The 26,395-nt window shown below is 41.8% G+C and overlaps 1 protein-coding gene and 1 long non-coding RNA gene across 4 annotated transcripts in view; both read left to right on the plus strand.

Annotated features, from left to right (window-relative positions):
• Positions 1-4,388, plus strand: part of LOC147158717 (uncharacterized) — a 60,357-nt gene extending 55,969 nt beyond the window's left edge. For both annotated transcript variants that reach the window (XR_015090993.1, XR_015090994.1), the window contains 2 exons: positions 1,430-1,558; positions 3,983-4,388. This is a non-coding gene — a long non-coding RNA (uncharacterized LOC147158717). The remainder of the gene's footprint in view (positions 1-1,429; positions 1,559-3,982) is intronic.
• Positions 4,389-4,396: 8 nt separating this feature from the next.
• Positions 4,397-26,395, plus strand: tfap2d (transcription factor AP-2 delta (activating enhancer binding protein 2 delta)). Of its 2 annotated transcripts, none has more exons than XM_086061807.1 (10): positions 4,397-4,643; positions 6,319-6,410; positions 14,206-14,293; positions 14,549-15,058; positions 17,990-18,050; positions 21,577-21,742; positions 23,493-23,611; positions 23,718-23,859; positions 23,948-24,061; positions 25,343-26,395. In XM_086061807.1, the coding sequence occupies exons 2-10, from the start codon at positions 6,358-6,360 to the stop codon at positions 25,557-25,559; spliced, it is 1,470 nt and encodes a 489-aa protein (XP_085917933.1). In that variant the 5' UTR covers positions 4,397-4,643; positions 6,319-6,357; the 3' UTR covers positions 25,560-26,395. The 2 variants fall into 2 exon arrangements, with proteins under 2 accessions (XP_085917933.1, XP_085917934.1); XM_086061808.1 differs by having other exon boundaries at positions 6,351-6,410.

Raw genomic sequence — 26,395 nt, forward strand, 5'->3', positions numbered from 1 at the left:
TGACCTTCACACACATTTTTATCCATGTCATCTTACGTTGCGCGGACCACTTTATGGTGGCCCATGGTTTCACTACCCCCATGTTTACATCCAAGATGGGGTGGTTACCATGGTGATGGAGTGCCCCTCTTAACTGGTGCACTCAGGAATAATGCATTGTTGAACATTGCCTGAGGCTAGTCACACACACATGCATACACGCACACGCACACACACACACACGCACACACTAATCCTTAACATCTGCTATAGCGTATGTGTGTGTGTGCGTGTGTCTGGCTTTCTCACTGCAAACTCATTGATAATCAGTTAAGGTGGGCTCTATTAAGTTCACTGGTAGTAGTCTGCCATACACTCTTCTGTGTGTGTGCGTTGAGAAGGCAGATTAAATTGAGGGCGGAATGAGCCTACCACACTACTAGTGCTCCCTCTAGTGGCCGGGGACCATTACTTTTTCTCACTCACTTTCTCACATGCAATAATGGATTTCTTCTGCACTGTGAAGAAGAGCATGTCATTTAGACGGCGAGGGGCGTTCCCTGGTTGTTTTGGAGATCATCTAGATTGGAGATGGGCAATTTAAATGCTGCAGGGGCCACGATTTTTATCAGTGCTACTTGGGGGGGGGGGGGGGGGGGGGGCACATAGTACCAAGCACTTCCCAGCCCCCCACCCCCCCAAAATGCTATTTTTAGAGATGGGCAAAATAAAATAAAAAATACCTGCTCTTAGTATATGAAATTTTAACAACATTTAAAATAACCATATACTGTGTTAGAATTTGGGGGTTTGTAAAAATAAATAAATCTGCAGATTTTTATTTTTCAATTGTATTTATTTATTTATTTGGGGGGTTATATTTGGATTTTTTTTTTTTTCGGGATTTTGTTTCCCAATTACTCCCTGTTTTTCGTGAAAAATGGATGATGAATGTTTATCAGCCCTTTGGAGAGAATTTGGGGATTTGTTTAAAAAAAGAGATTTTTTTCCAGATTTTTTTAGCAATATTATTTTATATTTCGGGGTTTTGTTCGTTTACCCCCCCCCCCCCCCCTAGATTTTTGTTTCCCATTCACGCCACTGGTTTTTTTGTATTTTTTTTTTTTTTAAATGATGGTTCAGTGTTATTAGGCCTATTCGCGGGCAATATAGGGCAACATTTGGTCTGCAATCTAGTGGTGAATAGTGACAGTACAGCTAAAGTCAATACATATTCTCAGTTTGGCACTTGTGTGTTTGCACTTTTTGGCTGTCAATATTTCATCAATCTATCATCTATCTATCCATTTATAGTATATATAATTTATTTTTATTTTTTTCATTCAATGCCCATTTTTCATGAAAAAATTCATGTTCATCAGCGTTTTGTGGAGAATTTTTTGGGGTTTGTAATTTTATTTTTATTAATTTTTTCCCCGACCTGATCTAGATATTGGATTATGCAGAGCCTGGACGCATCCTGTTGGGACCGAAGCATCCAGCGGCACAGTATCCAAATCAAGCCGGTGTGAAAAATCTATACTGTTGCTCGCCTCCAAGGACAGAAGCGACACCATTAGTAAGTCCCAACTTGCCTCATTGGAGCTCAAGTGTATTTATAATGAGGCTCATCATTCAGTGTTGCGAAACAAACGTTAGCAATACAAAAAAAAAGGGAGATGGAGTGTCATGAGATGTTTCCAAAGTCTAATTGGCAAAGTTGCAAAGTCTGCAGTGTGTACGGCAGAGGAAATTAAAAAGTCCAACTGATGAAGCTGACTCAAATTAGAATCCCGCGCCGAAGATGTTGAACGGTTGCCTTCAGATATGAACGCAAGCCGCGTTCAGGTGACGCTTTTCCCTTCTTTGTTTGCAGCCTCGCAGAATCAACACAACTTATTTTCTTTTGTGTGCCGCCGCGCGTTTACTTTGCCATTATTAGCCGGCTCCTTTCATGCCAATGAACCTTGTTTAAATTTGAATGTGAATTTGAATTTTAGAGGATAAATGAGGGGAGGGGGAAGGGGGGGGGTAGAAAGTGGGGAGAGAGAGGGCGAGAGAGTGAGGTTGTCAGTTGGCTGTCTGTGTTTAATGGAGGTCCCTGGTGTCGCCCTCAGGCTCCTTCACTTCACAATTAATGGAGGATGTCTCTGGGGAAAGCTGTGCTTCTCAATAACACCTACACACACACACACACACACACACGCCTTCGCTCACACAAACACACCTAGCCGCAAACCTCCTGGTTGAGCTGAACTCGGCACTACCGCCATGTCAGCGCCACCACCGAGTTGGAGCAGTTGGACCGGCGGCCGGCGCTGCCGGTTTCGCCTCGACTGTTTGTAGCAGTAGCGGCAGACGCGCGCACACACGCGCGCCGACACACAAGTTGCGAAAGTGGGTGCGCGCTGTTGAGATGCGACGGAGATGAGAGGAGGTAGGAAGGATTGGAAGGAAGGAGAGAAATTCTTTTGCCTCACAACTCAGGCTTGATTAGATCTCGGCTCTGATCTGTCCGCTTTGGTTTTTCCTCGCTGCTTCCAATGTGTGTGCGCGCGCGCGCATACTTGATTACATATACACAACAAAGTGGACTTTCATGTAAAAGGGTAATAAGAAAACACAAGCTGTTGTCGGGACTACGACTAATTTTAATGTGCAACCATGAGACGTTAAGATATTACATTTATTTATGTCTTAGCCAATAACTATTTTATGTTTGTAAATGTCATCAGTATTGGTTTGTGGGAATCTCAATAGATGTCAAGCAAGAAAGAATCTCCAGAGCATGTTTTTGTACCGATCACACAAAGTGAGGTAACAAAACAGATATTACAATGTAGTCAAGCTAGAAAAAGTCCAAGTCCACAAAGTCTGAGTCCATGTCAATTCCGAGTCACAAAGGTCCGAGTCCAAGTCATGTTCGAGTCAAAAAGAGTCCAGTCAAGTTCCAGTCCAAGTCAAGTCTGAGTCGCAAAGGTCCGAGTCCAATTCAAGTTCGAATCAAAAAAGTCCAAGTCAAGTCTGAATCATAAAGTTCAAGTTCGAGTCCACAAGGTCCGAGTCCAGGTCAAGTCTGAATCACAAAGTTCGAGTCCAAGTCAAGTTCGAGTCCAAGTCAAGTTCGAGTCCTCAAGATCCGAGTTTAAGTCAAGTCCGAATCACAAAGTTCGAGTCCAAGTCAAGTTCGAGTCCTCAAGATCCGAGTTTAAGTCAAGTCCGAATCACAAAGTTTGAGTACAAGTCAAGTTCGAGTCACAAATGTCCCAGTCCAATTCAAGTCTGAGTCCACAAGTTCCGAGTCCAAGTCAAGTTTGAATCACAAAAGTCTCAGTCCATGTCAAGTCCAAGTCACGTAGGCCCGAGTCCAAGTCAAGTTTGAGTAAAAAAAGAGTCCAGTCAAGATCGAGTCCAAGTCAATTCTGAGTCGCAAAGGTCCGAGTCCAATTCAAGTTCGCATCACAAAGGTCCAAGTCAGGTCTGTGTTCACAAGGTCCGAGTTCAAATCAAGTCCAAATCACAAAGGTCCCAATCCAAGTGAAGTTCGAGTCACAAAGATCTGAGTCCAAGTCCAAGACAGAAAAATACTGTTTTCACGACCGCAAACTTTATTTCAAATTTTCAGGAATAAAAACATCGTTGTACGTGGTCGAGTCGATAAAATGAGTATTTTGCATGTCCAATGGCCGCAACAAATGTCAATGGAGTCTGAGTCAAGTCCAAGACCACAAAAAAACAACTACAGCCCTGGAAATGAGAAGAATAGAAAATTGCCATTTATTTCATTGAAAGGAAATGCTATACAATATTGAGATATCGATCTTTTTTTTAAAGTATCTGTCATTGTTTTCTTTTAGACATAGCTTGGATTTTCTTATTTTTAAAAACACATTACAAACATTGCTTTTTTTTCCAGGAGGCTGGAACAGATTAATGGCATGTTCATTCATTTCAATGAGGAAAGATAATTTAATCCTTGTCTGGCATTTTTTTTCACCATCAGATGATCGGCCGACGACCACACAGGAACCTCAAAACTGAGGCGGACGCACGCGCTAACAGCGATTCCACGACGCTGCTTTTGAGTTGAGGACGTGCTAATAATAATAATAACAAGCAAGTGATACGAATGGAGTTGACTTGCGTGGACGGACGGCAACCTCCGACTGGATTCCTCACCTGCATGCAGCCACTTTATCCTCTGCATATTCATCGAACCCGCTCATCCATATTGATGAGCCGGCACCGAGCGCAGCGGTTGCCCAGTGGCTGCGGGGCAATGTGGGAAATTAGCCACAGCGCTAATTGTGATCCGCCGCCCCTCGAGCGCGTCAATCAAACTCGGGAAGGAGACTTTCGGGGGCACCTGTAGCTCCCCCATATGTATGCATGAAACGGCGGGGAGATATCGAGGGAGAAAGGGGAAGAGCGAGCGCGCGGGCGGGCGGGCGGGCACATCCAGGGCCACAGGACCACTGGGTTGCCATGGTAACCTCTGCCATCGGAGCACATGAGGCTCAGGCCCGTGATCTCAGCCAGTGATGGAGGGAGGCTGCATGAGAAATTAAATGAGCTGCACATCCATCCAGCCAGCCGTCAGTCATGGAGGAAAAAAAATCAACCGACTTTTTCAACAATGACGCTCCTCTACTCTTATTTTGAAGGTTGGTATCTTAACAGGTCCTTTGCTGGGTGCTTTTATAAATGGTCTGAACCTTGTGCCCCGAGCCGTCTTTTACTGTTTGTGCCAGTGGAGAGAGCCTCATTATGTTGCTGCAATACACCAGAGGGATCTGTCGAGGCGGCCATTTTGCATTAACCATTCACTCCCAGCCATTTTCACTGAAGCAACCCCCTTCGCTCCCGGCTGTTTTACTGGATTTTGACTGATTATGCAAGGCCCACAGAATATTGTGTTCTATTGCTATAAAAACATGGAACCTACCAAAAAAATAAATATTTGAGTCTCTTCTTTCATCAGGAAAATTCAGCAATTAGCATTAGACTATAACTAAGTTTCGTCAATTTTCGCAAATCTGTTTAAAACAGTGGGGGGAAAGAGCCTTTTCCAACATGGCCCTCGTTGATCTCTTATACTCTGCTGCCATCTGCTGGCCGTTTTTTGTAATAACTATCATTGCTTTAAGTGACCTCTTCAGGTCAGAGGCTGCATCAAAGCCATCTGTATGCTCTAGCATTAAAAAAAATATATATGTCTATATACTAATATAATAGCAGACAGCCAAATAAATGGTCTTATTTCTGAGATTTCGTCACCCTCTTAAAATAATTGCAATCATTTTTTTGCAAATTTTATTTTTTATTTTTGCTTAAATTAGCTCCAATTTTTTGGTGTTTCCTGAATCTGAAAAAATGACTTAGGCGATTATTTTTAGAAGGCGTCTATGTTTTGTAACTAAGACTGTATCAAAACAAGTGTAATATGGGTTTGAAGAGCAACTTTTTATGAAGATGTCCTCACCGTTATGCACTTTTTTCTTTTTTTAACAGTTGATCTGTCAATAAGAATTAACGTTAATATTATTGGTTCAAAATTTTTATTTTCGCTGATGTCATGTCAAACCTTTGTCAAGAGTCTTTGACGATGCAATATTTAGATGCAATATTTTTGGTTGAACAAAATTACTTTTTGTGTGTTTTTTTTTTTAAAATATGTAATTTATATATTTTTGGTGCAATTATTTATGTGTATATATATATATATATATATATATGTGTGTGTTTTATATTTAAATACTTCTTCTTATTATTATTATTATTTGTTTTTATTATTTTTATTATCATTATTATTATTATTATTATTGTGGAATGCGCCACTTATTTTCGGTTTAGGTTTTTTTTTTTTTTTTCCTGCCATTTTCTACATATTTAACAAAAAGTCAATTTGCTGGTCAGCTGAGGAGATTTTGTAGCACAAACGCAGCAAAATAGATTTTTTTTTTTTTTTATGTCTAAATTATTTGACGTATGTAGGGCAACATGCTGTTGCTTTCTGTAGTTTAAGCAAAGACATGTTAAAATATACATACATTTAATTATGCATGTATTATCCAATATGCACGCATATCAAAAGCTATGACCAAGGAGACCTTTTATATATTCATACGCTGCGCATCGTCGTATCGCTTTTCCCATCTTCACTTCTCATGTGACGACTTGTGCAGAAATCACGCGTGGAGTTACGCCACGCTTGAAAAAAAAAATGTATTAAAAAAAAAAACAGCAAAACATCTCGCCCAAATTCCCCGCCATCTCGCATTCCTGCCACTTGATGTGACGCCCTTTGACATATCATAACATTTGCCGTTATTTCACCAGGTTGGCTTCGTTTTTTTTTCTTCCTCCGACAGCGCCTTGATGAATTGCATATCGTCGTGTTTGGAAATGCAAGACACAACAGTGGGTTGCAGGTGAGTGAAGTCATTAATATTTCTTCTGTATCAATATCACCGGCAGAAGAGTGTGCGCCCCCCCCCCCCAAAAAAAAGTCGATGTGTGTCGAATGTGTGCTTGAGATTGACAGCTGGATGATCTCAGTGAGTAGGGCACCCCGGGATCGACTGCATAATCAGGGAGACAAAGGAGCAGAGGAAGAGATGAAGAGAGAGAGAGAAAAAGTGTGTGTGTGTGTGTGTGTGTGTGTGCGCGTGCGCGAGTGTGTGTGTGAGTGCGAAGGGGGATGAGAGAAGCGCAGAATAGTAAAATTCCCAGCGGGTTGAAGGGGTTGTGTGCTCTCGTCTCTGTTTATTTCCCTGCATCCGTTTGAAATGGTTTGTGTGCATGTGTGTGTATACCGACTCCAGGCCTCTGCCAGTGTGTGTGCGTGTGTGTGTGTGTGTGTGTGTGTGTACGCACTCCTGTATGCAAAGCATCGGTGTGTGTTTGGCAGGTGTTTGATGGTTTGCAGCAGTAAATGGGTTCGTTGTGAGAACGGCAAAGGTTCCACATCAGGAGACTTGCCAGGTAATTACACGGGAACGGGGCAGGTAAAGCGGCGCACGCGACGACAACAACACACAAATCGCCGTGTATTGTGGCGTGTCGGGCTGTAATGTGGCTGTTTGGCTTGCCGGCAAGCAGCGGGTCTGTGATCTCGGGTGAGCCGCGTTAAGTCGATCGCTGCGCGGGTTGCTACGGCAGGAAGCTGTTTATATGGCGGCGCGATGGCTTTGCCAAAAGGAAGGAAATAAAAACAGCAAAAGGGGGAACAGGGAGCTCATGGTCGCCCGTAAGCTAGCCAACAGGATGTGGTTAAGACATTTGGCCTTTCCATTACTTTGGTGGAAGTTCATGTTGGTCTCATCAGACCGCACCCTGAACTTCTTTCCAAAATCCAATTTGCGCAAAAAGCTAATGCAATTTTCACAGGTCAAACCCACCTTTCTCCATACTTTGGCCTTTCCATCACTTTGGTAGAAGTTCATGTTGGTCTCATCAGACCGCAAAATTTTGCCCCAAAACTTTTGTGGCTCATCTTCTGATTCGATCACGTTTGCACAACAGCAAATGCAATTTTCACAGGTGAAACCCATCTTTTTCCATACTTTGGCCTTTCCATCACTTTGGTAGAAGTTTGTGTTGGTCTCATCAGACCACAAAACTTTTGTAGTTCATCTTTTGATTCGACCACGTTTGCACAGCAACAAATTCAATTTTCACTGGTCAAACCCACCTTTCTCCATACGTTGGCCTTTCCATCACTTTGGTAGAAGTTCATGTTGGTCTCATCAGACCGCAAAATGTTGTACCAAAACTTTTGTGGCTCATCTCTGAACTTCTTTGTAAAATCCAATTGGACCACAGTTGCACAACAGCAAATGCAATTTTCACAGGTGAAAACCATCTTTCTCCATACTTTGGCCTTTGCATCACTTTGATAGAGGTTCGTGTTGGTCTCATCAGACCGCAAAATTGTGTCCCAAAACTTTTTGGCTTATCTCTGAACTTCTTTTTAAAATCCAATTGGACCACGGTTGCACAAAAAGCAAATGCAATTTTCACAAGTCAAACCCAAAGCCAAACTATCTCATGTTTATGCAATCAACCTAAAAGGACACGCACACACTGAAAATAGTTGGGTCAAAAATAACCTCACTATGGGTCAAAAATGGACCGATCGTCTATACGTTGGATCTATTTGACCCAACTTTGAGTCAAGGAATGGCTCTTTTAGTGTAAAACAACTCATCAATATTGGTCAGATCCTTTACTTGACTCAAACAATTGGCTCATTTTGTATAAAACCACCCAGAAAGTGAATCGGCCTATTTTTGATCCATAATTGGGCTACTTTTGACCCAACTGTTTTTAGAGTGCATGAGCCACTAGAAAACACCCATCAGTCGCATGTCCCAATACTTTTGTCTCATATTCCTGTTTTCATCTGAACCCCAAACACAAAAAAAATAAGGAATTTTGGACGGGACTGTATAAGAAACATCACATTGGTAGCCAATGCTAATGCTAATGTGAGATGGCTACAAAAAGTGCAATCATATTTTGTGCTATTTCCATGACAGCGTTTAATGACCTTCTTTATATGCACGGAGACGTGGCAGCCAGATTTTTTTTTGTGTGTGGGGGGGGGGGCGCAGCACCTTTTTAATTAAGCTCTACTGAGCTAAATGTACCCACCGAGGCCACTTAAGGGCCTTCTCCGAGTCCTCCGAGTCCACTTTAACAAGCACTGCAGCATCTAATAGAATTGAAAGTCACATTCAAACAAAAGGTTGCCATCGCAGTGTCGTGCGTGGCTATAATGAGCATAAAAGGGCATGATTTCATGAGTACTTTTTGTACTTTTGGGGGGTGTAGTCTTCCAAATGATTGTCTGAAAATAAATATGTACAATCGGAAGCGCGAAAGGTCTTACTTTTGAGGGCTGTCATGCAAGCAGCAGGGTTCTATTAGTTTGGGGGGGGTTCACTATATTTGTTTTGACTTTTAGTTAGTTTTTAGAATATGTTTGTTAAAAAAATGAATGCCTTGTTGTAGTTTAACTTTACTAGTTTTAGTTTTTTTTATTTAGTGTTTGTTGAATGCAAGATTTTTTTATTTATTTTTTTAAGCGTAATAAAGTTACCTACAATTTGCAAATGACTATTTGACCTTCTTTCTTTTGTAAGGACGTTAGGCAAATACTTTTTAAATGAACCCTGAAAGCTCACATGCGATATTAATTGACAAAGATGTAAATTAAAAGACATTTTGGCTATGTTTTAATTACTTTCATTAACATGAAATGTAGTTTCAGTTAGTTGTAAGCATTTTTCTTTTATTTCATTAAGGAAAATGAGTTTTTTGTTGCTCTTCATTGACTATAATAACCTTTAGTTTTCACAATATAGCATACAATTAAAATAAAATTCAAGTGTTCGAGGAATATTTGTTCATGTTAAGCATTCAATTTAATGCTCCATTCTAACTCGTACAATTCGTAGGTGGCCATGTGTCGCATATATTTGCAGTATCCGCGCGGGTTTAAAAGCTTTTTTTCAAAGTGCCAAGATCAACTCGCTCCTAAAGCTTTCCTTCATCTGCCTCATCTTGTTAATTCAATCTACACAAATGCACATTTATCACTCACAACATGCAAACAGCTCCGCGTTAAAAGATTACGGAGATTACGGCAGGAATTACGCAATCGAAGCTCTTCAACCTGCTGAGAGCCTCCTTGCATGCGGACAATTACAATGTCTGCGTGTGCGTGCGCGTGCGCGTGTTTTGTCTTTTGCTCTGACGATGCAGCAGGTTAATCTCGCCCGGGGCTGCGGTGCCCAAGTGGCGCCCTCTGCTGGCCGGGACACGAACAGCAGAAAGATCATTCAAAAATGTTGAGTTAAATTCTCTCTGAGTCTTAACAAAAATAATTTGTTGACTTTAGACATACAAAATATTTCCTCGTGCCCTTTTATTGCTTCTCATCACCCGCAATTTGATCGTAATCCTCACCTCGTTGCTGCTCATTTCAAAATAAAAGCGGCTGGGGAAAAATAATGGCGAGACTTTTGGCTTTCCGTGTGATGTCGGGCAGCACTCGCGAGAAGTTAATGAGCATCGATCCGCGCACAGACGCACGCGCACCAGGCCCACTCAGCCAACAGCTGCTCGAGTTAAGTTTGAAGATCAATTTTATAGCATCGCTTGCTGGCTGTGGACTCAAAAAATATAATAATAATAATAATAATAAGTTCATCAGTGACCGTGTGCAAGAGCGGCGATTGATTGCTTGGATGGGAGCAAGAAATCGGAATGAAAAATGAGACTTTTATTTGAGTGTGGGGGGGGGGGGGGCGTTATTTTATTTTGATATGATTATGATTTATTATTATCAAGCCTCGTGCATCATCTCCAATATGGCTGGCGAGTTGTGGCTGTCCGTTGGTGGCAGATTGGCCTTTGCTGAACTATTTCAGCAGCAGCTGACACGTGTCTGCCCTTCAATGAACCTCTCAATTGACTTCAGGAACTAATTACGCGCACAAAGAACAACAATTAAACGCACTAATTGGCAACACAAACCAGTAATGATACCCCAACGCCCTTAGAAAGAGAGACATCCATGAAGCCGTTTGAATACTAAATAATATCAAATAGTTTTACTCGCCAGTGTGTTTTAATTCGATTGTAATAGAAACGAAAAAAAAGGAAAACTGAAGTTTAAAAAAAAAAACGGTCAATAAAGATTAGTATTTTTGTCTATTGGTCAATCTGTTTCTCCCTGACTGTCCATTTGTCAGCGACCACCTGTTTCCTGCCTCCTCACCTCACGCACTGCATGCATGGGCAGAAATTAATTTGCTGCAAAACAAGGCGCTGACGCCCCCCCTGTACCCCCCCCCCCCCCCCCCCCCGCAAACTGACAAGTAAATCCCTACAATTAGCAGATCCATATTAGCATATTAACCTGTGCTTCCCGTCCGTGGCGCATCCTTTATCTAGGTCAGACACCATTTCGCTTAATTGCTTTTTTTTTTTTTTTTTTTTTTTTTCTTGGGAGGACAAACATCTTTTGGGCCGTTTGTTTATGTTCCACGCCATGATTACGGCAGTCGTTATCCGGCTGGAAAAAAAAAAGTTCGAGTCCGAACACGACCGTTGCGGGGCCGACCTAACGGACGCCATATGAGCTGCAAGTGATTAAAATGAAAACGGACTCGAAAACAAGATGGGCGCATGCGCACAGAGGCAACAGACGCAACCAACTCACCCCCCCCCCCCCCCCACACACACACAATAATTCTATCTTTTAAGGCGGATGTTAAATTATCCAGCTCTACCTAATAAAATGACCTTCTTCTTTTTTCTTTTTTATCTTCCTGCTGGTATAATTGTCAAATCACTACACGTGTTAGGATTGTCTTCCCGTCTTGCATTGTTTTCTGACACTTGCTCTAAAAATATATCAACGAAACCCGCAGCTCCCAGCAGAAAAGCAAATGGGCTGATCAAAATTCTCGCCTGTGGGCTTTAGTGCGTTTTGGGCCTTTCCCTGCCTCGTCAGGCGGCAGATGGACTGGCTCCTGTCCGGAGATCAGCGCGCATCTGGTGCATGAGGAGCTTCCAGCCCTCCGGTGTATGTACACCATTAGATCATTTTAAGTTTTATTTTTTTACATGGGGACTTTTTGTTTATGGATTTATTGATTTATTTATTTTTTTTAACTAATTGAAATCATTCCGAATGAAGATCTCTGGTCACCTGTTACTATATTAATCTAAACCAGCCGTGTCACACGCGGAAGTTGATTAAAAAAAAAAAAAAAATACATCACGTCGTTTATCAAGATGGAGTTTATTCGTCGATTTAGCACAGTAGTTGTTATAGTTTTTATACTTTTATTCAAGAAACAGCTTGATTTAAAAAAAAAAAAAACAGCTTTAAAAATAAATTCTCCCGTCGCAGACGAGTTCCGGTAAAACGCCGCCATTTTAAAGTGGTATACAAATGACGTCACTACGCATTGACGTGGAGCCACGACGGAGCATGCGCATTGCGCATCGATTAAACTTTTTTTTCCATAAACGGAATGATATTATTCCATTCGGATTTGGTCTTTTCGTTACGATTGAGGTGTTTATATTGATTATTTTCATTCCGTTTGGTCATTATGGATCATTCTAATCAACTTCATGTCAACCTGGAAGAAAATTAGATAAAAAAAACATCTGTAATGACATAAAACTGACCATAAGAGCTACCTCTTTTTTTTCTTTTTTTTTTTGCTTCGTGTAGGCCAACTCCCCACCTCTCTCTCCCTCTCTCTCTCTCTCCCTCTCTCATTCATCCATTCATCCATCCATCCCTTTCATCCTTCCACCCTCCAGCTCAACCATGGCCGGGATGTGACAACCGGCCTTCGTGGAGCTCAGGTTTGACGCTGAGCCTGCAGGGCACAGAAGGAAGAAGAAAAAAAATCGAATGGTTAATTAAAATATTTAAACCTTGAGAACTTTAAAGAGGTTATGGGAACGTGTTGCTGATTCAGTCGTCACTATAGAAACAGGAAATATTAACCAGGATGGGACAAATAAAGATATACGACCTATATGTTAATCATTAATATGAATTTATTATTATTGTTGTTGTTGTGACATCGACGAGGACAGTGCGAGAGGCGTGCATGCAGGAACAGATGGATGGGTTAAATAGTTGCTTAATTAAAGTGCAGGCAAGAGTCTATGCTATGGGTGGCGTCTGGGCGTCAGCAGTCTGCACTTTTAATAATATCACACACACCAAGAGTGGCTTTGCTTACAGCTGACGAGCACTAAAACAACAAAACAAGACTTGATTGGGGCTTATCTCCATCATTGCTCGTCGAGTCGTCGCTGTGACTGGTAAAGAAATGTGACAGTTATCGTCAGACGGTGCGTGTTGCTCCCCTCCCACCTCCTCCTCCTCCTTCTCCTCCACACTTGCTTTTTTGCTCCTCTCCAGGCTGTGGCCGTGAGCTTTACATTCTCCACTTCACGTTTTGTATTGCTGTTTCTTCCTAGGCTGCCCAAGGGCAACGACTATAGGTGCTGTAGTTCTATTCCTTAAACAGACGGCAGAAAATAGTAATACACACGGCGCACCGTTATCTCACATGAGCGCCTTTATTCGAGTGTTTTTTAAAAAAAAATCTTAATTCACAAGGTAAAAAAAAATCGATAATAACATTCGGCGCGTACACATAAGTGAGTAAAATCACGAGCACATATACAAGTAAAATCAATTCAATATTAATAACAATAAAAAAAATATAGATATAAAATTGAAGAGTAAAACGTGCATCAGTGTTGTTTTCCGTACGACGAAAAACAATCGCCACAAAAATAGGCTACATGAAAAACATTTAAGTAAAATCGATTTGAAAAGCAAAGGGAGTAAAATGCTATGCTTTAAATATCAATAAAATAAATCAGAATCGTTGCAGTGTTAAAAAGAAGAAGAAGAGAGAACCGCAATCGTAGCTAAATAATAAAAATGTCGAAAGTGCCATTTTCAATCGTTTCTGTGTGTAAACAAAACAAAAAAACACAAATATAAGTTATTTTGTTTATAAATCAGACAAAAACATATTTCTAAACATGCAAAAAGTATCACAAATACCCCGTATCAACAGTTTTAACAATTAAAAATCACCCCCCCGGCCCTATAAGGAAATATTCGATATAATGCTCGAAAGTAAACTTACATTTTCGTTCGAAAATCCCTTTGTAAAAAATAAAATCAAAAGAAGCCTAAGCTGGTATGATTTTTTTTTTAAAATAATAATAAATAAATCAAAAGACTGCGAAAGACGAGCAGACGACCACGCGCAAACAGGTCAAAAAGCGAAATGTCCGCCAAAAAGGGAGCAAAAATGTTGAAAGCAGCACGTGCTTCCTTATCAAGGCGAAGATACAATATTTATTCCTGGTCTCCTGGGATCCTCCGCTCCGTCTATTGTCCTCCCATTCCTCAGTGCTGATGCTTAATTTCCCAAACTTCCATATTACCAAGGGACCTACGACATCAGCCGAGAAATACCCTGCAAGTACAAAATCCGTGAGCCAGCCCCGTCCGTGCAGAGGGGAAGACGCTCGCCTCGCACCAGCGTTTTGCTGCATGCCCTTCCTTATTGCACACGCAAGGCGCAAGACGGGAAGGGAGACTTTTACAATTTCTCGCACATTTTGGGGATTTTAACGCTTTCTTTTTCTTTTTTTTTTCTGGAGAGGAGAGGGGGGGGAGAAAGCAGCGGGTTACTTTGGAGAGAAAAACACAATGTCAGCGACCTTCCCGGGACTTGTCCACGACGCAGAGGTAAGCCTTCGTTATTTTTATTTATTGGAAAATATTCAAGCGCGTTCATTAAATTCGTATTTATTCATATGTGGAGGACGGCGTATAATAAGAACATGATGTGAGCTATAATATAACCATATCAAAGTTTTTTTTGTTTTTTTTTAATAATAATAATAATAATAATAATAAATAGGCTACTCCTGTTGCGGAGCGTTTTTCGCGGTGACACGTTGACGCCGAAACCACAAGGCGCTTCTCGTTCTCGCCCCGCAGATACGTCACGACGGATCAAACAGCTACCGTCTCATGCAGCTCGGGTGCCTGGAGTCCGTGGCCAACTCGTCGGTCGCCTACTCCTCCTCGTCCCCGCTCACCTACCCGGCGCCGGCGGGCACCGAGTTCGCCTCGCCCTACTTCTCGGCCAACCACCAGTACACCCCCCTGCACCACCAGTCCTTCCACTATGAGTTCCAGCACTCGCACCCGGCCGTGGCCCCGGAGGCCTACGGGCTCAACTCGCTGCACTCGGGTCAGTACTACCAGCAGATCCACCACGGGGAGCCGGCGGACTTCATCAACCTGCACAGCGCGCGCTCGGCGCTCAAGTCGTCGTGTCTGGACGAGCAGCAGCGGCGCGAGCTGGGCTGCCTCGACGCGTACCGGCGACACGACCTGTCGCTTATGACGTCACACGGATCCCAGGCCTACGGCGTCGGGATGCACCATCCGGACCAGAGGCTGCTGCCTGCCGCCGGCCTGGGGCTCCCCGCCGACGACCTACAGGTAACCCTGTGTGCGACCCCCCCCCCCCCTCCCCCAACAACAACAAAAACTAACCAAAAAATAACGCATTTTTTTATACTTTAACTCAATAGTCAAGTGCGCATATTTTACTTAAGAAAAAAATATCTAAAAAATGTGACAGAAAAGTGGATAATCTACAAATGTATTTTATTGACTCGTACCTTTATTTAAATCAGAAAATCGTCGAGGTCAAACCCTTTTCACTTATGTCAAGACATCTAGAATAGTATTGTACTCATGGTGTTGAAAATCTCACAGGATGGCTTTTTATACAGTTATTACACAGTTAAAACACATGAACAATGTTTTTTTTCTTCAATACTACTCAGCTCAGTGGCCTTCTGCAACAAATATTGAACAAATAAATAAATTATAATTACATATTATTTTAAGCTAATATTCACGCTAGCCCAATCCAAAACAGTCGTTTTGCAAAAATACAATCTCGTGCAATTGAGTATAGTTTAGTGTGATTTAGTTAAAGTATAAAACCTTTATTTAAATTACAAGATCATTGAGGTCAAGCCATCTTTTTCAATTATGTCAAGAGGATATGCAGCAATGGAAGCAACAACAGCAAGACATCTAGAATAATATTGCACTCATTATCATAAAAATCTCATTCCATCTACAGCTTTTTTATACCGTTATTACACAGTTATAACACATGAACAATAGTTTTCGAATACTACTCGGCTCAGTGGCCTTTTGTAACAAATGTTGAACAAATAAATGAATTATAATTACATTATATTGTTTTAGGATTAATAATCACTCTAGTCCAATCAAAAGCAGCCAAGTGTGTGTTATACCCACACACACACACACACACACACACTTCCCAACGCCATTGCCCCACTGGCCTACAATCACACCCCACACCCCCACCCACCCCCACCCCACTCCACTCCAACCATAATTCTAAAATATGAGTGGGAAGGAGGGCGCCAGATGTCTTCCAGTCTGCCGACTGTGCCGGGCCCAAAGTCGGAGGAGGTCTGCGCATGAAGAAAAGCGAGTAATGCTGCATATCATTCATCTGGCGAGACCATTTGCTTGCCAGCAAATAAATCGGGAGGGCGAACGTGACCGTACAACGAGTAAATGTCAAGTGTAGCACGGGGCCGCCGCGCCTCGTGTGAAAGGCAGGCGTCGGGTTTTTTTCTTCTTTCTAAAGGTTAATTGACTGGCAGTCTATACAATCCTCGTCAAATCCGCCCTTTATTTATTTTTTTTTCCACGCGCACACGTGACCCACATTTTACATAATTCTTTTGGATGTAAAGAAGTAGTGGAGATGAAAACGGTGTGTGTGTGTGCGTGTGCACAAATGTGTGTGTGTGTGTGTGTGTTGAGGCGAAGAAAAGCGGCTGGTTTCTCTATTCTGCGGTCAAAGGCGGATTAACGGATCGGGCTCGCGGACACAAAAGCCTCCTCGAGCACCATAAAGCACCGTACTTTATCCAATTACCGACTTAACGTCAATCAACTTTGTTACTTATGCGGCGACATCTGAGCAGATTTAAACAAGCTTCCAAGTTAAACACGCTGACAAATAATTTCGGTCACGTTAAGCAATTTAGCATCCACAATATGCCCGGATTATTGTTATTATTATTATTATTTTAAGATTGAAAAAAAAAATCTTTAGTCTTCGTTGGATTATGATTTAAATGTGATATACTGTATTTTCATCACAGTATATGCAATTATGTAAAAAAATAAATAAATATATATATATATACATTCGTTCATGTATTTACAGCAGCATTTTAAAATAATTTAGATGGGCATTAAATGTAATATTCTTAAATTGCATATTGACTGAGAAAGCGCAACAACGACAAAATAGCGCAGTTTTTGGTCCTTTATCGGGTTTAAAAAAAAGAGAAAAAGAAAGAAAGAAAGAAAGAAAGAACGTGATCCGGCACAAGGCGTGAACGGAACAGATGCGCCAAATGGTTCCGTGCAGCCCACTGTCATCTTTTTTGAGCGCCTTAAAGAGATTTTCACGGCCAACAAAAGCAGCTGCCACACCTTTCCCCCTCGTCCCTAAGCTAATTCATGCAAGACCTTTTGCGTTTTGTATATTGATTTTATAATCACTTTAGCTTCGCGATGGAATAAAAAGAAACAGAACAGGAGCTGGTGTTATGTATATCGCCCCCCCCCCCCCCCCAAAAAAAATAGACGAACTACAACAAACTTGATTCTAATCGGAGGCGCAGGCCTCGAGGCTCGCACGGGGGATTAAGTGTTGTTGGGGGAAGAAGAAGAAATAAAGAACGTGTTGTTCTTTCTTGATGACATTGTTGATAGTGCTGATCTGGAACAAAATGGCGGCGACCACGCAACAGGTTGCAGATAGTCAATGTTTTTATTTCCTATCCTGCTTGTTTCTGAAAATTAAAATATTGCGGATGATGTACATTTATATATTGCTGCCCATTTGAACTAATACTAATTATATTAGCTATTTTTAACATGTCGCGTTCGCATTTATAATTGTATCTCAGTCAATGCAATGTTTTACACGAAGTGCCTTTCTGATTGGCTGCGCTCGAATCACGTGGTTGTACTCATTCTTGAATGGACTCCAGATGACCAAATATGAGGACCGGGGGTCACATCTGGACCGCCACATCATTTTACGGAATCAAAAGGAGCATGTTTTTTAAATTTTTTAATTTTTTTAATTTTAATGCAAAACCTGCACTGTACCGTTATTTATTTATTCTGTATTGACTTGATAATTGTGTGCCTTTATACTTAAAATTGCTGCAGGTCTATGTGCAAGTACCTTGTGGCCATTTTAAATGACAAAATGTCCACCTGTTGCCCCCCCCCCCCTCCTCCCACCAAAGTGTTAATTGTCATCCCACTCGTGCTAACGAGCTCATATCTCCACAGGGCTCCATGGAAGCGCAGTGTGGACTCGTGCTCAACGGCCAAGGGGGCGTCATCCGGAGAGGTAAGAGCCACTTCCGCTTTGCCGTCTTTTCGCCTGTCTCGCCTTTTTTTCCCCCTTTTTTTTTTTTTTTTGTATATACCTCATAGGCCGTAAACGCTCCTCACGTTCTGACACAAGACAAGAGAGCAACAAGACAAACACGCCTGAACACCCAACACACACGCGTGCGCTGTCAGCATGTTGTTACACGGATCGCTTGTAACCGAGAGGATGCGCGCAGCTTCCTGTTTCCGGTCTGAAATCGCTTCACAGTCACGTATTTATAGATGCAAATGTTATCACGTACACGATAGCAATTTGGAAAATTTGAGTCTTATCACGGCATGACTTAATTATTTTAAGATACAACTCAATTAAACTTAATTTTGAAGTTATATGCATAATAACAATAATAAATATGCATAACTTGCTCAAACAATAATATAGTTCAATTAAAAAAAAAAGTTCAATGTACTCTTAAAGGAAGAACTAACTTGATATAATTAATTTAGTTACTGGCTGTATTGCCCCCCCCCCTTTTTTTTATTTACTTTGAGTAACCTATATGGGCAGGCTATTAATCTATTTAATTACTTTTAATATTTGGCTTTACAGTGTATGCGTCACGTGGCTCTTGATTTTTATTAAACAATTGTTAATTGGATAGAAATTGTGATGAAACTAAAGACTAAATTCGAAATGAATGTAAGGATTATGATAGTGTTTACAAAAAAAAAAAAAATTCAACGTAATAGAACTGCATCACAATTGTTCAATAATATTTTTCTATTGACAAAATTAAATGTGTTGATTTTAGAATTTATATTATAGTGGCTGTGTGTTTTTATTTTTTTTCATTACAAAATCCTAGAAACACGTCACAATAAAAAAAAAATCCTGAAAATGATCTTTGTGAAGGCAGATCAGGATCAAGATTGATTTATAGTTGTAACTAATCAATGCAGTCAGGTCGTTGTTTTTAATCCGAAGCAAATGCATCATTTTCTAAAGGAGTTATCTGGCTTTTATGTTTTTTTATTGAATTGCATTTGTTACAGAAAAGTGTCATTTTCCTGTGCTCTGAATGGGGAGTTAAACAGCCCACTGGTTTGTTTACATTCTTTCCCCACCTATAGCAAAAGCTGCGTGTGTTTGTTAGGGAAAATAGTCAGCCCGGCGTGCTTTTCCATACGGGGAGGAAAGCTGCGTGTTTCGAGTTCAATTTTTCATCAGGCCTTCCTCGGTGTTGGGGCTTTTCTGTCGGATTGACGCGGGAATCCCTCCGCTATCACATTCGGTTAATGGTGCGCACAATTTGGCCCTGAGCTCAGCCGCCGCAACCATCACAACCAATAATCTTTGCTTTAGCTCGCACTCCTGTATCGATAGCTTCTCTCGCCTCCGGCGCACGCTTTGATATGCTAATGAAGAGCGGGGCCCCGGATTCAGCCGAGATCATATTAATGTTGTTCTTTCTGACTGCGGCTTTGCAGGCATGAATATTCACGTAACAACCCCCCCCCCCCCCATCAGAAGAAAATCAGTCACGAAACGCGCTCGATGTACTTAAGAATCGTCTGCGCTTTTAATCAGCCTGCGACCCCCACTTCCGGGATCGGGCGTGACGTCACCGCGTGCACGCCCAGCCGGGACGCAATTCACGCGTGCTTGTTGTAAGAAGCCCGTAAACATTGTTGTTCAACCGTGAGAAGAATGACATTTGGCTCGTGTTCTTTTTCTTTTTAATTTTCGGCAAACGGGTTTTAAAACAGGCGCTTGATTCCGCGTGTGATCCCGCCCGCCGCTCGCGCCGCAGCCCGAGGCTACTCTCCGTTGCTTAAATACCGTTATCGCCTCTGGGCCCGCACGCTCCGCTCGCTGCACTAGCAGCAATAGCTCGTTTCGATTGCCCTTGGCAACATAAAATACAAACTACTTTGTATCAAAACATTTTTAGGGGGAATTAATACGATGTGAACCCGCGGCTTTCAGAGGCGCGCGCTCCTGTCAGTGCGCGTGAATCTGACATGCAGGTCACAGAATGGTGCGCGCGCGTGCGCAGTATGACGGTGTGTGGAACGCAGACTGCGGTCTCGTGAACTCGCCAAGTGTGGTCTTCAAAGAACGCAAATGTCACGACGACTGTGTACTTGTTAATTTATCCCTCGCGACTGTGACATAATTCATCCCTCGCGACTGTGACATAATTCCGTGATAGCAGCACGGACATCTTGGGATAGTCCGCTAGCCAAGCCTTACGCAAGTAAGCTAGCTGACAAGAACATCCGGGTATCTGTGCGTTCTTGGGCCGCGACTGATGACGTTTCACGAGACCACAAGGACGAAAGCGTGGATAAGAACGCCAATTGAGAAAGGACGTTTAACTTCTCCCCCTGACTCTGACGTGTTAGCAGCACAAAAATACTTCATTGGATATTTTGCTAGCTAAAACTAAAGCCTTCACAAATATCTTGACAGTATCCTTGGTTTAAGCTAGCTGACGAGAACAACATCCGGGTATTCCATGCGTTCTTGGGCCGCGACTGATGACGTTGCACGAGATGACTGACGTAAGGACAAGAACCAAACAAAAATACACTTTTTTTTTGTAATCCTTACTGTTCTTTTTATTTATTTATGTATTTATTTATTTTTTAAAATAGTTTTTGAGTCTCTGTCGACGTGACCACGGGGTCGCTGTCCAGGTGCTGAAATAAAATGCCGTTGTCTTCCCGTGGCAATGAAAGTAACACACAGGCTGTTGCATTTGTGCTGATGCTGAATAATACATTTTGAGAGCTAAAATGTAGGTTAGAAAGCCTTAGTCGGTGGCCAAATGTGTCCACGTCCCCCCCCCCCCCCAAAAAAAAGACTGGCATGGCCATCTTCGCCTGCAGCCTTGATCCGTTTGGCCTAAATGGCATCTTCCATCCTCCATTTCCATCACATCATAGCCCGATAACAAAGCGACGCACCCCCGCTGTTAGATTTGATAATGAGGCGGATGAATAATAGAATATAGCCGACAGTACATCAGACAGCAACCTTGCGTTTCGGCTGCTTGGCACGTTAGTTTAAGTGCAAGTTGATTCATAATAGGCCTCCTCGAACTTGAGCAGTCAATATTTTGCAGTCAGACTCATTCAGATGCGGTTAATAAGGCGTCGGAGCCTTCACTGGAATGATTTATTCACGCTTTTACAAGCACAACTTAGTCAAGTTGGCGGAAGGTGATAAAATAAGACTTTTGTTTGGATTAAAGCAGACAGCTCCCACGTACAATTATTAGTTTAGAGCTTAAACAACGCTTAGTGCAATGAAAATGTCGTACATTTGCATTTTTATGACAAGTGGGTGTCAACGTTGGACTCACCGAAGCATTTAACAACCACTTTTTGAAGCCGTCACTTTCTTGTTTTGTTTTTGATGCGCAGTACAACTAATCTTAAACAAATATTTATTTCCTGTCACGGTTCATCCTCCCCCCCGAAAAAGTTGCTGTGGTATTTTTGTTCTAACAAAATCGTCTTTGCGTTTTTCCGCGCAGGGGGAACTTGCGTGGTGAATCCGACAGATCTATTCTGCTCGGTTCCGGGTCGACTGTCACTGCTCAGCTCCACCTCCAAGTACAAAGTCACCATCGCAGAGGTGAAGAGAAGACTGTCACCGCCTGAGTGCCTCAACGCCTCGCTGCTGGGTGGAATACTGCGCAGGTTCGTACCCCCCAAAAAAAAAAAAAAAAAAAAAAAAGTGACAGCCATTTTTTTTTCCCGGGGGGGGGGGCTTGAGACACCCTTTAAGTGCACATCCAGTACAAGATCAAATAATAACAATTCATGTATTGTTTGTGTAGCTTTGTTAAATCAAGTTTCTTAATAACAATTCCTGGACATACAGAATTAGTCTGCAGACGAGCACGCACGCACGCACGCACGCCGCTGAAGCGCTCGCTCTTCAATTCGGGCGAGTTGGAGGCGGGAGATTGCAGGGCACTTTTTAAACGTTAATCTATCTAATGAGTCTTTGTAGAGCTCACATAAAAAGAGAGGATGTGCTGGTAGAGCGTTCGCAAAGACGTTGGGTGAGTCGGAGCCAAACCGTGCAAGGATTAGAAGGAACAATGGGGGGGGGGGTGGGGGGGGTCGGCTGTGTTATTGACGGGGTGGAGAGACGGGCTTAGAAATGTGGTCAAATGAGGTAACTAAAACGTTGGGAAGAAAAACGACAACTCTGATTTAAAAAAAATATATATATATATTTTAAACATATAATAATTAGGGGTGTCAGGTGATTACAATTTTTAATCGTAGTTGATTGCATGACTTCAATGATTAATTCACGATTAATCGCAAATTTTATATCTGTTCTAAATGTACAACAAAAAAAATCTTACTCTTGTTAACATAAAAGCGGGATTTTTTTTTACTAATAGAAATATGGCTGCATCTTTTAGTCATTGATACAGTAATTTCATAATAATTCATAAAATTAAGTTCAAATTTGAAAGATGGACTGTACTGTAAAAAAAACAAACGAGTGTGATATTGATTTGTGTTGAGGTAATTTTTCTGCCACTAGATGGCATAATTGCATTTGTAAGACGGTGTATTTTTCTTTTCATATTAAGAGCTATCGCATCTTTAACATGAAGTCACTTGTGAAATTATGCACATTTTTTAAATTGTAAAATACAACTTGGCCAAAGTCGCCACAAATATATGCATTATTATTACATTTATTACTGCAAAATTTTGACATGGACTCGCGTTGAAATTCCCTCAGTACGGCTTTCCAATCAAGGGGCGGTCATTAATTGCGCATAAAAAAGTGGAGTGGAGTTAAAGGAACTTTAAATGAAATCAAAATTAACGCACTAATTTTGACACCCCAATCATAATAATTATATATATATATATATATCAAATCAATAAAATATTTTATCCAGCTCAGACATTTTTTCTCACGCGTGTCATTATATACGACAAAGCTTTGTTCGGAAATTAGTACAGTTTGATGGAACTCAAATTCACCCCCCCCCCCACCAAAAAAGCTCATCAAGTTCTGTCTTCACATAATTAGACTCAAAAGTCGGCAACGTAAATTTGTCATATTTCCACATGGGAGCGAAAATGAAAATGACATGGATCTAAAATAGTATGTATTTAACCAAAAAGATAAATGCGCTAACAACAGACGCAAAAGCAACTCAAGGGGAATTACAACCTGAAAGCGCATTAAATATGCCAATGATTTGATTAAAGAAGCGACGGTTATACGCAAGGTGACATGTTTTGATTTATTCAGGCTTTTCATTTTTACGACAATAGAATGAAATGGTGTCTATATATTCCTTTGTCTATACTGGACTCTTGGAGTTGTATTTTGGAACAATTCCCAAGAAGCAAGACATCCAAATATCCCCCCCCCCCAAAAAAAAAAAATGATGTCCCGACTCTTCCGCAGAGCCAAGTCCAAGAACGGCGGCCGCTGTCTTCGGGAGAAACTCGACCGCCTCGGCCTCAACCTGCCGGCAGGACGGAGGAAAGCTGCCAATGTCACACTGCTCACCTCGTTGGTGGAGGGTGAGTTGCTTTTCAGCTTTTTTTCCTTTTTTCCCTTCCCTTTTGCGACCGCTCGCCATCCCCCCCCCCGCACCCCCTCATCCGTCTGTGATGTGCGCGTATGCAGGAGAAGCCCTCCACCTGGCAAGAGACTTCGGCTACACCTGCGAGACGGAATTTCCCAGCAAGGCGGTGGGCGAACATTTGGCCCGGCAGCACAACGAGTCGAAAGAAAGCAACGCGCGGAAGAAAATGGTTTTGGCTACAAAGTGAGAAGATTGGTCGTTGATGAAAAAAAAAAAAGTTTTTTTAGATGCTGATCCCTAAAGTCGTTTTTTTTTTTTTTTTGTCTGTCAGGCAAATCTGTAAAGAGTTCCAAGACTTGTTGAGTCAAGATCGCTCTCCTTTGGGCTCCTCCAGACCGACCCCCATCCTGGACATGGACATCCAGAGACATCTGACACACTTCAGGTAACAACAAATAATAATAATAATCTGACAGCCGATAAAATCCCCATCTAAAAACATTTTAATCTCAGGGTACCTACCGTTTATTTACATTTTCAGTTAACTCATTAACGAATAAAAAACACATTTTTCCACTTGCTGTCGACTGATGATGACATCACCGGTGCTGAGGAAGTAGGTAACGACCAATCACGGCTCAGTTTGCTGACCAAACCCAGAAAACAGGTGATTCATAATTGGTAAAGGTATTAATTGTACGTGAAAAATAATGAAGTTGTCAAATTAATTCTGGACAAAATATCAACTTTTCACTGCTGAAAATGACTCGAATGAGTCGAGTATCTCTTTCAGAACATTTGGTTTTTGTGCGACGTTGAAACAAAGAAATTTGAAAGTTTAAGATTTCAGGTATTTTTAAATTTTGGGGAAACAAATATTTACTGTTGAAAACTAGAGAGCTATGGTATATACTTTAAGTAGTTTACGTTTCCATTTCACTTTTTAAGACTTACTGATAACCTTGGAAGCTCCCTGAACATTTTATTTTTTATTTTTTTTATTTTTTTTTTTTTTTTATTTGAGATGAATTCTATTATTCGATAAAAAAAAATAAAAAATAAAAAACTACATTTTGAAAAGTCAGAAAAATGCAATAAACATGCTCTAATACATTACAACAAAGTCAAGATTGGCATTTGTATCTTTTTTTTTTTTTTTTTTACTAAAAATGAATACCGGCTTCAAATATCTGTTATCGGCCTCGTTAACTTCTAATAATCGGCATCGACCGTGAAAAAAAACATATCGATTTAAATGCACTCTGTTATGTTCACTCCCACAACGATTTAACGAAAATCCCGTCAGACTTTGCGCCGGGAAAGAAAATAGTGCCCCCAAGTGGAACAACAAAAGATTTCTGTCGTCACCCTCGATGCTGAATTCCAATTAAGCGCCAAGTCGAGTCAACGAAATTGTGCCCGTTTGGTCTCCGCTGAACCTTTTGCCATTTACAAACGTGGCAGCGCTGCAATTTGTGTTGCATTAGGGAAGAGTCGGGGGTCACAAGCGGCCTGTTGGCATGAAAAGGTCACGTGTGATGTCATCCTCCGGAGAAACTAACAAACGCGCTTGTGTATGTAATCGCCCCCCCCCCCCCCCCCCCGATTTGCTGGCGTCCTTCGAACCATCGGTCAAGTTCCGCTGAACTATCCACTGGGCCATTTCTTTCAGCATTCCCACAAGAAATAATACGGTTTTGTTTTTTTCTCTCATCCTCTTTTTCAGTCTAATCACGCACGGTTTCGGCACGCCGGCAGTTTGCGCGGCTCTCAGCACTTTCCAAACGGTCCTGAGCGAGATGCTCAACTACCTGGACAAAAACTCGAGCGGCAAAACAAGCGGACCGACCGACCAGCAGATTAACGGCGGCTCGGAAAAGTCGCAGCTCCGCAAAGCGACCGATCCGCAGAGCAAAGAGGGAAAAACGGAAAAGACTGAGTAGTCCCGCCCACCCGCCCGCCTGCCCCCTCCCCCTCCCCCCGTGCCTTGGAGGTGTGTGCGTGTGTGTCTATTTATTTATTTATTTATTTATTTATTTAATCCTGGAATTTATGATGTAGACACTCTAACATCAGTGCGCCATTGCAGGGGTTTGAGGCCATTTGAATGTTTACTTTCTCATGCAGGGGTCGCCAGCCTTTTTTGAGACTGCTTCTTGTTTACGAAGGGCTACCAGTTGCATACACACTTCTTAAAATGCCAATTTAATGAATGATATTCACCTATGATTTGTCACAATATTCAACCATGATAATCGGATCGACCTCTGCAAGTGTTTCCCGTTTCAAACGACCAATTTGGGCAACGTTCCAAGGAAATCACAATGTCCCATCACACTTCGGCACCGTGTCGGGGACCCCTGATGTAAAACGCCGCAACTTTGATTGGCAGCTTTGAAACTTTTGGGATTCTTTCTGAACGCTGTTTGGCGACACCCACACAAAAAGCTGGCTTCCGAGAATTTAGATTTCGTCGGATTTGGTATGAAAGATCATCCACTGGAAAACAAATTCAATTCGTCCCATGTCGTGCGGTCTGATGAGACCAAGGTGAACTTATTTGGTGCAGATGACGTCAAGCGTTTGACACCATCATATATAAGTGTGAATTTATTATTACATATAAATAACTCAAAATACAGCCATTACAGTATTAGGCAACAAATGTGAGTACACCCCAAAGTGAAAATGTCCAAATTGAGCCTTAAAACAATATCTTACTACATCTTGTGAGAACACATGGAATGTCACAACATGTTTGAGAATGTATGTATTTGAG

This window comes from Leptonotus elevatus, chromosome 18 (assembly GCF_054856555.1).
Source record: "Leptonotus elevatus isolate MCC_2025b chromosome 18, RoL_Lele_1.0, whole genome shotgun sequence".
In the NCBI taxonomy this organism is placed as follows: Eukaryota; Metazoa; Chordata; class Actinopteri; order Syngnathiformes; family Syngnathidae; genus Leptonotus; species Leptonotus elevatus.

What these genes read in the sequence shown, in the direction of transcription:
- tfap2d (XM_086061807.1), top strand. Translation starts at nt 6,358, where the DNA reads ATGAATTGCATATCGTCGTGTTTGGAAATGCAAGACACAACAGTGGGT. An exon ending in GACTTGTCCACGACGCAGAG is followed by an intron (nt 14,294 to 14,548) that starts GTAAGCCTTCGT and finishes CTCGCCCCGCAG; the next exon opens with ATACGTCACGACGGATCAAA. An exon ending in AGACATCTGACACACTTCAG is followed by an intron (nt 24,062 to 25,342) that starts GTAACAACAAAT and finishes CCTCTTTTTCAG; the next exon opens with TCTAATCACGCACGGTTTCG.